Raw genomic sequence first — 10,913 nt, 5'->3', positions numbered from 1 at the left:
TGGGAGTCGAGTGGTACTCTTGGTTCAGGCCCAGCACCCTCAGGTTGCCACCCAGACACATCAGGGCTCATCAGCTGAGCGCCGGTGCAAAGAACATCGTTGTTTACTGAGCAATCACTACGGAGCGCGTAGGAGACCCTTCCTTCACCAAGCACGATGACGGTCACCTCTTTTCTATGTGCTTATTGCTTGTCCTGACTCTTCTATTGACTATGAAAAATAGAAAGCTTCTGGAACAGACATTGCAGAGAGAATTTCCTCCAAACCAAAGTCTTTACACATCATTGGAAACCTGTTCATCACAGATCGGAAGGGGCCCTCCCAGATATTGCTTGTGTAAATCTTATTTTTCTTCCTACTGTCCCACCGTGCAGTCAATGAGCATTCGTGGTGGTGCTTTCTGTCTAAACTTCAACCCAGGTGCAGAATGACATGTATTAAACCAAACTCCACCTAAAAGTCCAATAGGAGGAAAACTTCAAATACTACATAATTCATTCTCTTTACTGTAGCTGTCCTTTCATCACATCACCATATAATTTCTGATTTCTCTCAAAAATATTTTTGGCAATTAAAAGGGATCACCCCAGTTATGAAGAATTCTTATCATTTTGGGACTAATATACAAAGCATGACCAGAAAAGAAGAGGTTATGGAGAGGCACGAGATCATGTATGCCTCTGAGAATCCATTGCAAGGACATCAAAATGTCTAGACTGTGGCCACAGCCTGCTCCAGTACTGAGTCTGTAGACCCCAGTATGTTACTTTTTCTTTCATGAATGAAAAGCCATCTTCTCTTCACATAGCAGATGGCTCCTCACACTCTTCCGTTAACTGGCAATACTTCTAGGAGTAGGTGGGGAAGATAAATCCACTGCCACGAGAATTTCAAGTTCTTCCCATCAACACCTTTCTGAAGGCAAGAAGATAGAAGCAGCAAAGCTCATATTAGTGCTTCAGTGAGCTCCCTGCACTGGCTATACATTGAGGGTTTTCAACTGAAAAGTTGACAGTCTTGTCTGAACTGACCCTGCTCTTTCCTCCAGGACCTTTATTTGCCTAGACAGCCTGAAATTCTGCCTTTCATATAGCAGGATCCTATTTTGCATGACCACCTCAGGCTCTTTGCTGAGGTATCTCTGTTTATCAAATGGTATTTTCAAATATATTTGAACTATATTTTTCAAACATATTTATATTTCAAATATATTTTCAAATACAGTTTCTGTCTTCAAACCAAACAACCACTGGATGTAGCTACCTGGAAATTATTCTCCCTCTCGATAAATGTAGGATCTCCACAGCTTCTGTAAAAATGGTCTAATTGGGCTGAATGAGATAGAATCTAGAGGTAGACATCCGGCCCGATCGAAGGCAATGGCAGAATTTACCTGGACTTGAGAAAGACAAGGATTATAATCTTGATATATTCAGTTATCCTAAAATACTAGGCTGCCTTATACCCAGATTGGCCTTTGAATCAGGAGTGTATACATCTGTGCACCTGCTCACACACTAACAAAGCACTATCGTTTCCTCCAGTTCTCACTTTTCTACAGTCTTGCAGAAATTCTCTGTTGTATGCCAACAGCTCTCTCCTGCCAGGAATCCCTGCTTTGCTCAAAACATATATATTCAATTTTTAAAAATGGATGAAGTAGAATCATAGCTCGGTTTTCCAAAACCAAATCTGCCAGCCCTGTATGAGTGACTCAGGTACCCATACTGTCTTTCAAATGGCACTGCACATACAAGTGACATTCTTATATTTAATGTAGTATGAAACTCAGAAAGCTGAAATAATAATGGAATATTTGAATATTAGTGAAATTAAATGTCTCAATCCACCTTTTTTCCCTGCTGATAATTTAAAATCCTTTGTGCCCTAAAAGGACATGTGCCTCCTACTCTGCTCCAGGCATATATTTAGCAATGGGAGGTGCCTTCCATTAATATCATCCTGTCAGGTACACACTGCAAGCCGAGTTACCCTAGAATTAGCCCATGAATGTGTCAAGCATCACCTCCTCGCAGACCTGCAGGCATCCAGTCCTTCCAAAGGTCTACGTACATGAACTATTTACCTCTCTCACTCACCTGGGTTGTTGTTAGTTAAGCCATTAGATTGCATTGTTAGCGATGCCAAAGGATGCAAGGAAGAAAACCAGCAAGCCAATCAGCTGGCTACTGTGTGAAGCTTTGAAACTAGATGAAGCCAGAGCTCATATTATTTGAATTTTTAGCAGATTGACAGCTGCTGTTCAGAGGCTCCCCGTCAGCTGTTTGGCCAGCAATATGCCACTGCCATGCTTCTAGTCCACATTGTCTGAATCAAAGGAGATCCGAGTGACAGTGTTGACATAAGTCAAGCCAGCAGCTTAGAGGACTGGCAAACCTTGGAGGAAGAAACAGTCTTGGGTATTAACGAATCTACTTTTTTACTTGAATCTGTGTAGAATGCATTTTTTCCTCTCTTGCTTTCTATAATACACCTCCTGGGCATATGCTGTTTGCATTAAACCTTCACAGTAATGGAGCCAATTGCTTAGCTTTCTTATAGGACTAAGGACACCCTTGCTATCAGTATCAGAATAAATAGGTAGAAAACATAATGAACCAGACCATAGTTCCTCCCCAGTCCCTTCAGAGACTTTCTGTAGGCTTGGTTCTCTAAGGTCCTTTCCCTGAAGCTCATGGCTCATTCTCTCAATTAGAGAGACTGACCTAACCTCGTTTCTCCAACAGGCTAACCCCTCAAATCTTCTTTCTTTCCCCCCATGGCTTGTCTCTCTCTTTCCCTCTTTTGCTCTGTTTCCCAGACAAATTCAGGAATGAATCTGCACAGCTTTACAGGGTCCCCTTCCACCACCTGGACTCTTTGTTCTGCCTTTGTGTGTCCTCCACCTTTCTGCTCTCCTCCCTTTGCCAAACAGGACTGCCAAAACTGGTTCTTACTCAGGCTTTAGTTCATCTCCTTTTCAAAAGGAAACAGGACTCCTTTTACTCTGGACCTGACTCCTGTGACGTGCTGCAATCATGGCCCCTTTCAGTTCAGCAGATAAACACAAACTTAAGACTGAATCTTAATAGTCTCCATTAAGTATTTAATTCAGGCCTGTAAGGAACCTCACCAGCAGTGCTGGGTACATGTTTGTACAGGAGATATCCACAAAATACTAGAGATACATAGCAAATTCACCAGAAAGCAGCACCTGTAGACACACGTCCCCTTCACAGTCTCATCCCGCTTCCAGTCACACGCATTCAAATCCAAAAGGTGAAACTGGTGCAAAACAGGCATGCCAATAGATTCACAAGCTCACAGGACTGCAGGATAATTCAGGTTGGAAGGGACTGCAGGAGGTCAAAGCAGAGTCAGTCATGAGGTCAGACCAGACTGCTCAGGGCTTTATCCAATCTGATTTTGAATCCTGATGGATCCAAATACAGTTTTGGACATACATAGGTGTAACACAAAGTACAATACCTCTCCAGGTCAAAGTTAAATACCAAGATGGTATAATAAGCCTCCCACTGTTTTATTTTCCAGTGGAGATCTGATTTTGGTACACCTCTCAGGCTGAGATCCAGGCTCTTTAGATGAGCTTGCATGGCATGATGCTTATTGCTCTATTTTGCCTAAGCAGAAGGCACTGGTGTGTTGTTGTGGAAGTAGTCTCCACAACAGTCACAAATTGCTCACAAGGCAAATTATCACTAGAAGACCACCACTGCATTACCACGTTGCTTTTCTCTGTGGATATATTGGTAAATAGACATGCTGTAACATAGAAAGCTAAGAAATATTGACTAAATAACAAAGTCTAGTGATTCTTAAAATGTAAAAGAGAATCAGTGTACCGGACCAGATGCTCTGTGAAAGAAGAGTCCTCCCATTTTAAACTATCTTCTGCAAGGTGCTGGAAGAGGTGGTCCAGACTAGTAATTTATACAATACCAGGAACCAACAGAAATACTAAAAGTTATGAATGTCCTCTGGAATCAACTGCCTTGATTAGCAAAGGATGGTGACCTCCAGCAAGAAAAATGTTCAGAGCTGCTCTTCCCACGCTACTGTGTTGGTAGTACCTCAAGACACATGCTGTTAGTTAAAAGCACATGCAATTGGTAGGATTCAGCTACAAATTCAGACACGTAAATTTAAGTGTCTGACTATAAGTGTCTATATGTGCCCTTGTGACTAGTGCATGGGAAAATAGACTTTTGACTTAATTTTCTTCCTCTGAAGCTGAAGAATATCTGACAGTTAATGAAATATAAGGTGAATACCCAACTCTGAGATGAGAGCTTTGCTCTGTAATGTTCTTATCTGCTTTCCCCAACCATCTGGATAAACCAGGTATGAATGTCTTTTTTAAGTGATGAAAATGAAAAAGTAAAAAAAAAATCTTGTACATTTGATAAGAATTATTCAATTTCCTGCCATGGAGGTTTTTTATTAAAAAAAATGGTATGAAAGTTGAACAGGGGATTTGCAACTGAGCATTAGATAATCATATTTTTACTACACGTTTCAGGTTTAAAGAGGATTTCACTCCAAAACAAGTTAGTTTAGTAAGAAATACTGCCTTCACTGATTTACAGATGTGATATAAAAATCCAAATATAGTGGAATAGGTTGCCTTATTCTATAAAAATGCCCAAATAAAACCAGGATCCACTTCCCTCCCTTCTCCTAAGACAGTATATATCATCATCAGAAGTCATCACAGGTCCAAACCCCCCCCCACTAAAAACCCCCAAAACCTTGACTGATCCCTTAAATCACTAGAGTCCCAGAATGCATCTACAGATTTATATACCAATATTCATAGAAGATGTTTTAACAGAAATTCAGCAGTCATAACAGTAAAGCTATTAGGAAGAAAACACTGTTTCCATGCTCAGCATCCTGCTGCTCTACATTAACCCAGACTGCTGACCTGGGTTATCTTCTTCAAAGGAGACTCCATATATTTCAGTTTCTCAAAGGAAGTCCACCTTCTCATAGGTCTTTTCAATGAGGGTTAACATGTTCTTCAAGTCAGCTGACTGCTGAATAGTGTTCATATCCTTTAAAAGACCTTTCTGATTTTTTATCTTCAAAATCTCTTCCTAAAGAAGGAAAGAAAGAATAATAGACAACAAATAAAAAACCAGCTTTCATTGAATCCAACAGAAATTTATGCAGCCTAGCTGTACCTAAATAAAACAAAATAAAAAAAGATTCAAAGACACAGAATGAGACAGTCTTCCTTCCATCACTTAGAGAGATACATTTCAGAAATGATTACAGGTTCCCTAGGACCATAGAGTTCCTAGGAAAAGATGTGTGATCCTTTAAATGGCAGGTTTTCTAGGGTTTTGTTCTGTTTTTAAAACGTAAGCATATAGTTCTCAAGAAAAAAAAAAAAAGAAAAAAAAACAAGAAAAAAGAGAAAACTTTCAGATATTTCAGAATTTTCAGAATTGCCCCCTCTGGCAGAGGTTAAGTGATAAAAGCACATTCTGTTGCCTTTCTTCTCATAGCCATGGTGTCTCTGAAAATATATTCCATGCTCACCTGCAAAGTGGGTGCCTGTAAACTGTGCTTGGGGAGTTCTGGAAGGTGGAGTGCTCCACTGCCATTTCCCTGGAATACCTAGAAAGGGAAAGAGAGAAAGAAAAAAATAATCCAAAAACAAACATCAGGCACGCATGTAGGAAAATAAACTGGCTGTCATTATCCAACTTCTGAAAACTAAACTTCTTAATTTTGCAACTGAAGTTGGAAAGACTGAAAGGATACATTCCCAAAGGCAAATAAGGCCTTCCTTATACGACGCTCTCTGCAGAAACAGCTTGTATGGGATAGCTCTGGAAGCTCGCCCATTCCTCTAGGTCAGAGAAGCACAGCAACATCTATTGGAAATACCTTCCTGGCCTTTTTTTCATCTTCCTCTAACTGGTTCTTGAGCACCTGGATTTTGTACTGCAGTTGTTGTATAGTTTCTTCAATGTGTTCTGCTGATCGCTCAGCTTCATTTATTTCTTCCTAAGACAAAACAGACACAAAAACAGAACAAAATTTACTTGAGATGGTGAGCCTTTTGCATATAAGGCATCAGCTGAGTCACTGAAAAACCATTCAAAAAGATACACTGCTTTGTAGCGAAGGTGGGTGACAATGATGGACAGTGGACAACTCCTCCACAACACCACAGGCATAGCCAGCAGTCCGTCTACTAAAAAGTTACACCACACTGAAAAGCAGCAGATGGGTAAGATATTTTCTTCCCTTCCTTGTCTTTCATACCTGCAATTGTACCAAAGACTCTTCATTTGTCTCAAGCATTTGTTTCTCTGCCATTTGAAGGCTTGGGACATTCTTCAGGTTGCCCAGCTTCCCTGGAGGCACCTTTAACGTCTTGAAAAATCTCAGCACCCTTTATTATAGAAAAAGGAAAGCATGACTTGTTTGGAGTTCTTTGCAAAACAAAAAGAAAACTGACTAATGACTTCTCTGGGGAAAAACTAAACTCAATTAAAGCCCAATTGCTACCAGTGAAGTAAAAGGATCCAGATAGGAAGAAAAGCTATCTTGAATTGTTTCCCATGTGGAACAGCTGTCTAAGGAAGGAACCAGGAACAAGAAATCCCACCATTCTAACCTTTGCTATTACACTGACATTGTGTGGTTTCTATCCCATTGGCCTGTACACTCCCTGACTGTAAATTGACATTAACTAATATTTTCCCAGTTCTGACCTTTCTGCTTTTCAAAGTAAAACTAAGTTCTAAAAGCAGCATTTTTAACTGCTTCCAAAAAAAGAACATTTTAGTAAAATCTGTAAATGCTTTTGTGAAACATGATATACAGTTTCTTGCCAGAGGAAGAGTTTTAGCTTGCTCTCAAAGATCCTTCTGATTCTGAGGAAGACTTGAATCCTTCCAAGTTGGATCTGTCTGTTAGATACACGAAACTGCCACAATTTCCATGAATCTCAGATGAGATTGCAGGAGTTTGGCAACTCAGAAATTAAACATGTCACAAATTAAACATTAAAAAAAAAAAAAATTTATGAAAAACTAGCTCCTCACATTTGAATCTTGAGGTACAAGAACAAAGAAAGCAACATACAGGCTCAGGCTCTATGCTGATAAGAGTCTGGTATGCCGACACACAGGCACACAAAAATTCTCAGACATTCAAGCATATATAATTACTCCCACAATGACATAAAAAGGCTACAAATTATGCCCCAACACAAAGTTTCAATTCTCTTTGAAGTAACTTCAACAGAAAATGAATTAGCATTTAAGAAAATTTAGATATAACTGCTCCCGCCACTATCATAAAATGATAACAAAATAAATAGCTGGCCACAAATTTAAATCCTGTATAAAGAGTACAAAGCTGATTCAAGGAGCTCTTAAGAATACCTCCTAGGTTCTGTGACTCATATAGAAGTAGTTAAAGAGGGTCTTTCAACAACTCTTGCTTGTCCACTTCAATCAACGTACCATCAAGATATTTCCCTCCTTGATTTTGCATCAACTCTCCCTTCCAAGATTTCCTAAATGTGATTGCTCCCAGGAGCAATTCTGTAAGCATAGTACAAAACAACTGGGCACACTAAATCCCTTCTCTCCCTCTTTTTTTTTTTTTTAAATTATAATTTCTTACCTTTCTTTCAGTAAATTGAGGTGCTTCTGAACATCATCTTTTCTCTCCCTTTGTTGGCACAAAACAGATCTGGAAAGAAAATAAAGGCAGAATTTTCATCAAAGCCTGCAAGCACAGAGAACACATCAAGTGAAGTGAACATAGTCAGAACTTCTCTAGCTAAAAATTTCCAACTTCAGATAGAAAGCGTTACATTATACTGGACAAAATATACACAGCCAGCCATATTACCCAAAAAAGCACCAAAGCTTTTCCAGTTCAAGCAATGTTATGATTTTTACTTTATTCCTTGTGGAAACAGACAAGAACCACCAGGATATTTGGCACTTACAGCATTACTGAATCCATTACAGTTTCCAGAAACTGCCTACTGCTCTCTGAGAGAGTCTGCCAATATCCTATTTCAGCACTGGTTAGCTTCACCTTTTTTAAAGAACCTTTTTCTCCTGTTAACACAAAGGAAAAAAGAAAAGATACAATTTGTCAAACCTGGATAGACAGTTTTGTGACTCAGTTCAGTCAGATCGTAGTCAAAGGTGTAAGTGTTAAGATTTTTCCATGTCACAACACTATCAGGTCCAATCTATCCACATTAGGTGGTACTTATTATTTGCAAGTCACAAGTTGTTTAAAAAGCACAAAATAGAAAAGGTTCTTTCTTACAGCAGTTTCATTCCAAACAGATACTTCCCCAAAATCATTGGTGATACAAGTGAGAAAACCCAGAATGAAATAAAAAAATAAAAAATAAAAAAGAGTGGGAATATACATAAGCAAGAAACTCAATGCAGCAGGGGGCTCATCTCAATTGTATGTTCAATACAACACATGCCAGTCTTAAGGCAGAAGGTTAACAGAGAAGACAATGACCTGTGAAGAGAAAGTCAAAATGTTCTAGGTGCTTGTGGTGGAATTTTACAAGAGGAGAACACTACTTGCAAACAAAAGCATATGATTAATATGTGCATATACAACACATAATATGAATGCACACTGGCTAAGACTGTACTGCAAATACTCGTTGTTACTGTTCAGAGAGAAAAACTTTGAAACTTATTTCAGTGACATCTCAGGCATCTATGATTTCAACATAGCAGTTGCTACTTCTACTTTCAGTGTTTTGAAAAAACACTGAATTTGCACAAGACAAACATAAGGAAAGAACACAATCCTACCTGCAGGGGAATAGTCCCCGTGTTCCTGAGCTTTCCTTTTGACTGTCTGAGTGACCTGCTGAAGAGAAAAATTTACAGCAAATGTGGTAATTTTGAAACATCCTCTGCTGTGTAACCATTCATCTACTACTAGCAAGCCACTATAAAAAGGCTGTGAAAGCATGTTAGTGCTTGACAGAGGTCTATTGACACTGACCACAAAAAAGGCTTTTTGAACCGTGAAACAGTAATTCTTCTCAAGCAGGTTAAGGAAAGCAATTCATTCTTCTTAATTCCTCCCACTCCAAGAATGAGGTCATGAAATAAGAAATGCACAAGATGTTTGGCTATCCAGCCACATCTTGAGATCCTGCCGTTCATAAGTTCAGTGGTTAAGCAAGCTCTCTCCAACAGAAAGCTGCCTAGGCCAATCCTGAGACTTGCAGAGAATATTTTCTAGAACTGAATAAACATCACCCGAGCTGAATGAACTCTGACTTTATCACTCTGTTCAAACACATGCTATGCAGCTCTTCAAAACTGCACAGCCAGCTTGCCTTTTTGTTAATGATCAGGCAATGCTTCCCTCTATTTGTCACAGGCACAGTAGCATGCAACTAGAAATTCTGGAAACCAGGGAGCACCTAAGGCAGTGGGTCTCAAAAGAGCTGTTCACACTGGACATTTCCTCAGGAGGACTACGTTTAGTTAATGAAATACTCTTTATAAATTCCAGTAAAAAACTGGGCAAAAATGCCTCTGGGTTTGTTTTTTTTTTTAATTTGGTTACTTTTGTAATTCATTTGATCCAAAATAATGATTACCTTTCTTTTTTGACCTTGTTTTCTTCCTTCTCTATCTGTTCCCTTTTTTTTGCTGGAAGGCCCGTGCTGATTTTGTGATTTAAATGGGTTTTTTGCTGATCCCCCACCAGTGGTCTTTCCTGTTTTACTGGAAGATGCATGGTGGCGTTTCATTATCTGTAAATCAAATGGAACAGGAGGAAACAAAACCAAAATTAAAATCCAGCAATTATAATCCATACAGTACAAACCACACATTAGCAAGCAAAACAACAGAAATACCCAGTGCTAAATGAGCCCAAATGTTTGCATTTTTGCTAACAGAAAGCCTAAATCTTGCATATTTATCTAAGTGCAGGACCACTAAAAAAGCATCCCCATTTGCCTTTTAGACAAGTCTTTGCGTGTTCCACCTATCTTTCTAAACTTAGAAGCCAGCATGTCTGTATGCCAAAGAGCAGCAATGGCAATGCAATGGTAACTGCAATGAGAACAGTCTAATTTGTTCTTAAAGGCCTCCAACAACAGAAATTCTTTCTTTTCCTAATGCAGTTCAGTGATCCTATTACTAGAACTTTTTACCGTAGCACCTAACCATAATGACCCTTGCTGCTGTTTAAACCTATAGTTTCTTTTCTTACTCACTATAGAGATGGAGGAAAAAGAAGTCACACAGAAGAGAGTCACACTACACCCCACTAAGCCTTCTCTTTGCTAAGCACAACGACTCAGATGTATTTAATTTTTCTTTCATCCCCTCAGGCCACTTCTTCCCTCACGCAGAGGCCCCGTCACGGCTTGCCAGGCGACAGTCGCGACTGACACCAGGTAAATAAGCCCTGCCTCTCCCCCCCGTCCAGTAACTACCGATTTTGTGGGACAGCATTTGCAGCATACCTCACCGTGCGAGGCGCGGACTACAACTCCCAGCATGCAACGCTGTCCGCCACCGCCGTGGCACAGGCCCACCGAGCGAAACGCATGCTGGGAGTTGTAGTCTTCACCAGTCATGCCCCCCCGTACCCCCAAACTCCTGCTCCCCGTTGCTGCCGGAGAACACCGCAGAAACCTCCACCAAACCTCCCACCAGCTCATCCCGCCCCGAGACTCACCACCTCGGCGCCTCCCCAACGCTCCCGCCGATTCCGCGTTAGGCCGCCGAGCCGTTAGCAAACCGTTTTCCCCGCGCACCCGGGCGCATGCGCACTGCTAGTTCCCGCCTCCCTCCGAGGAGGGAGGGGCGCGGGGCGGCTCTGTGCGCATGCGCCTTGCCGCCTAGTGCATGCGC

General features: G+C 40.6%; 1 protein-coding gene across 2 annotated transcripts; it reads right to left on the bottom strand.

Annotated features, from left to right (window-relative positions):
- Positions 1–4,766: 4,766 nt before the first annotated feature.
- On the bottom strand, positions 4,767–10,800 carry CENPQ (centromere protein Q). Of its 2 annotated transcripts, none has more exons than XM_050894455.1 (9): positions 10,738–10,800; positions 9,647–9,802; positions 8,844–8,901; positions 8,000–8,114; positions 7,669–7,737; positions 6,298–6,427; positions 5,917–6,036; positions 5,566–5,643; positions 4,767–5,117 (listed from the first exon to the last, which is right to left on the bottom strand). In XM_050894455.1, exons 2-9 carry the CDS (start codon positions 9,797–9,799, stop codon positions 4,989–4,991), a joined length of 852 nt encoding a protein of 283 aa, XP_050750412.1. In that variant the 5' UTR covers positions 9,800–9,802; positions 10,738–10,800; the 3' UTR covers positions 4,767–4,988. The 2 variants fall into 2 exon arrangements, with proteins under 2 accessions (XP_050750412.1, XP_050750413.1); XM_050894456.1 differs by having other exon boundaries at positions 8,844–8,898.
- Between the last annotated feature and the right edge of the window lie 113 nt (positions 10,801–10,913).

This window comes from Gymnogyps californianus, chromosome 3 (assembly GCF_018139145.2).
Source record: "Gymnogyps californianus isolate 813 chromosome 3, ASM1813914v2, whole genome shotgun sequence".
NCBI lineage: Eukaryota > Metazoa > Chordata > Aves > Accipitriformes > Cathartidae > Gymnogyps > Gymnogyps californianus.
This window is presented reverse-complemented; position numbering and strand designations above follow the sequence as displayed.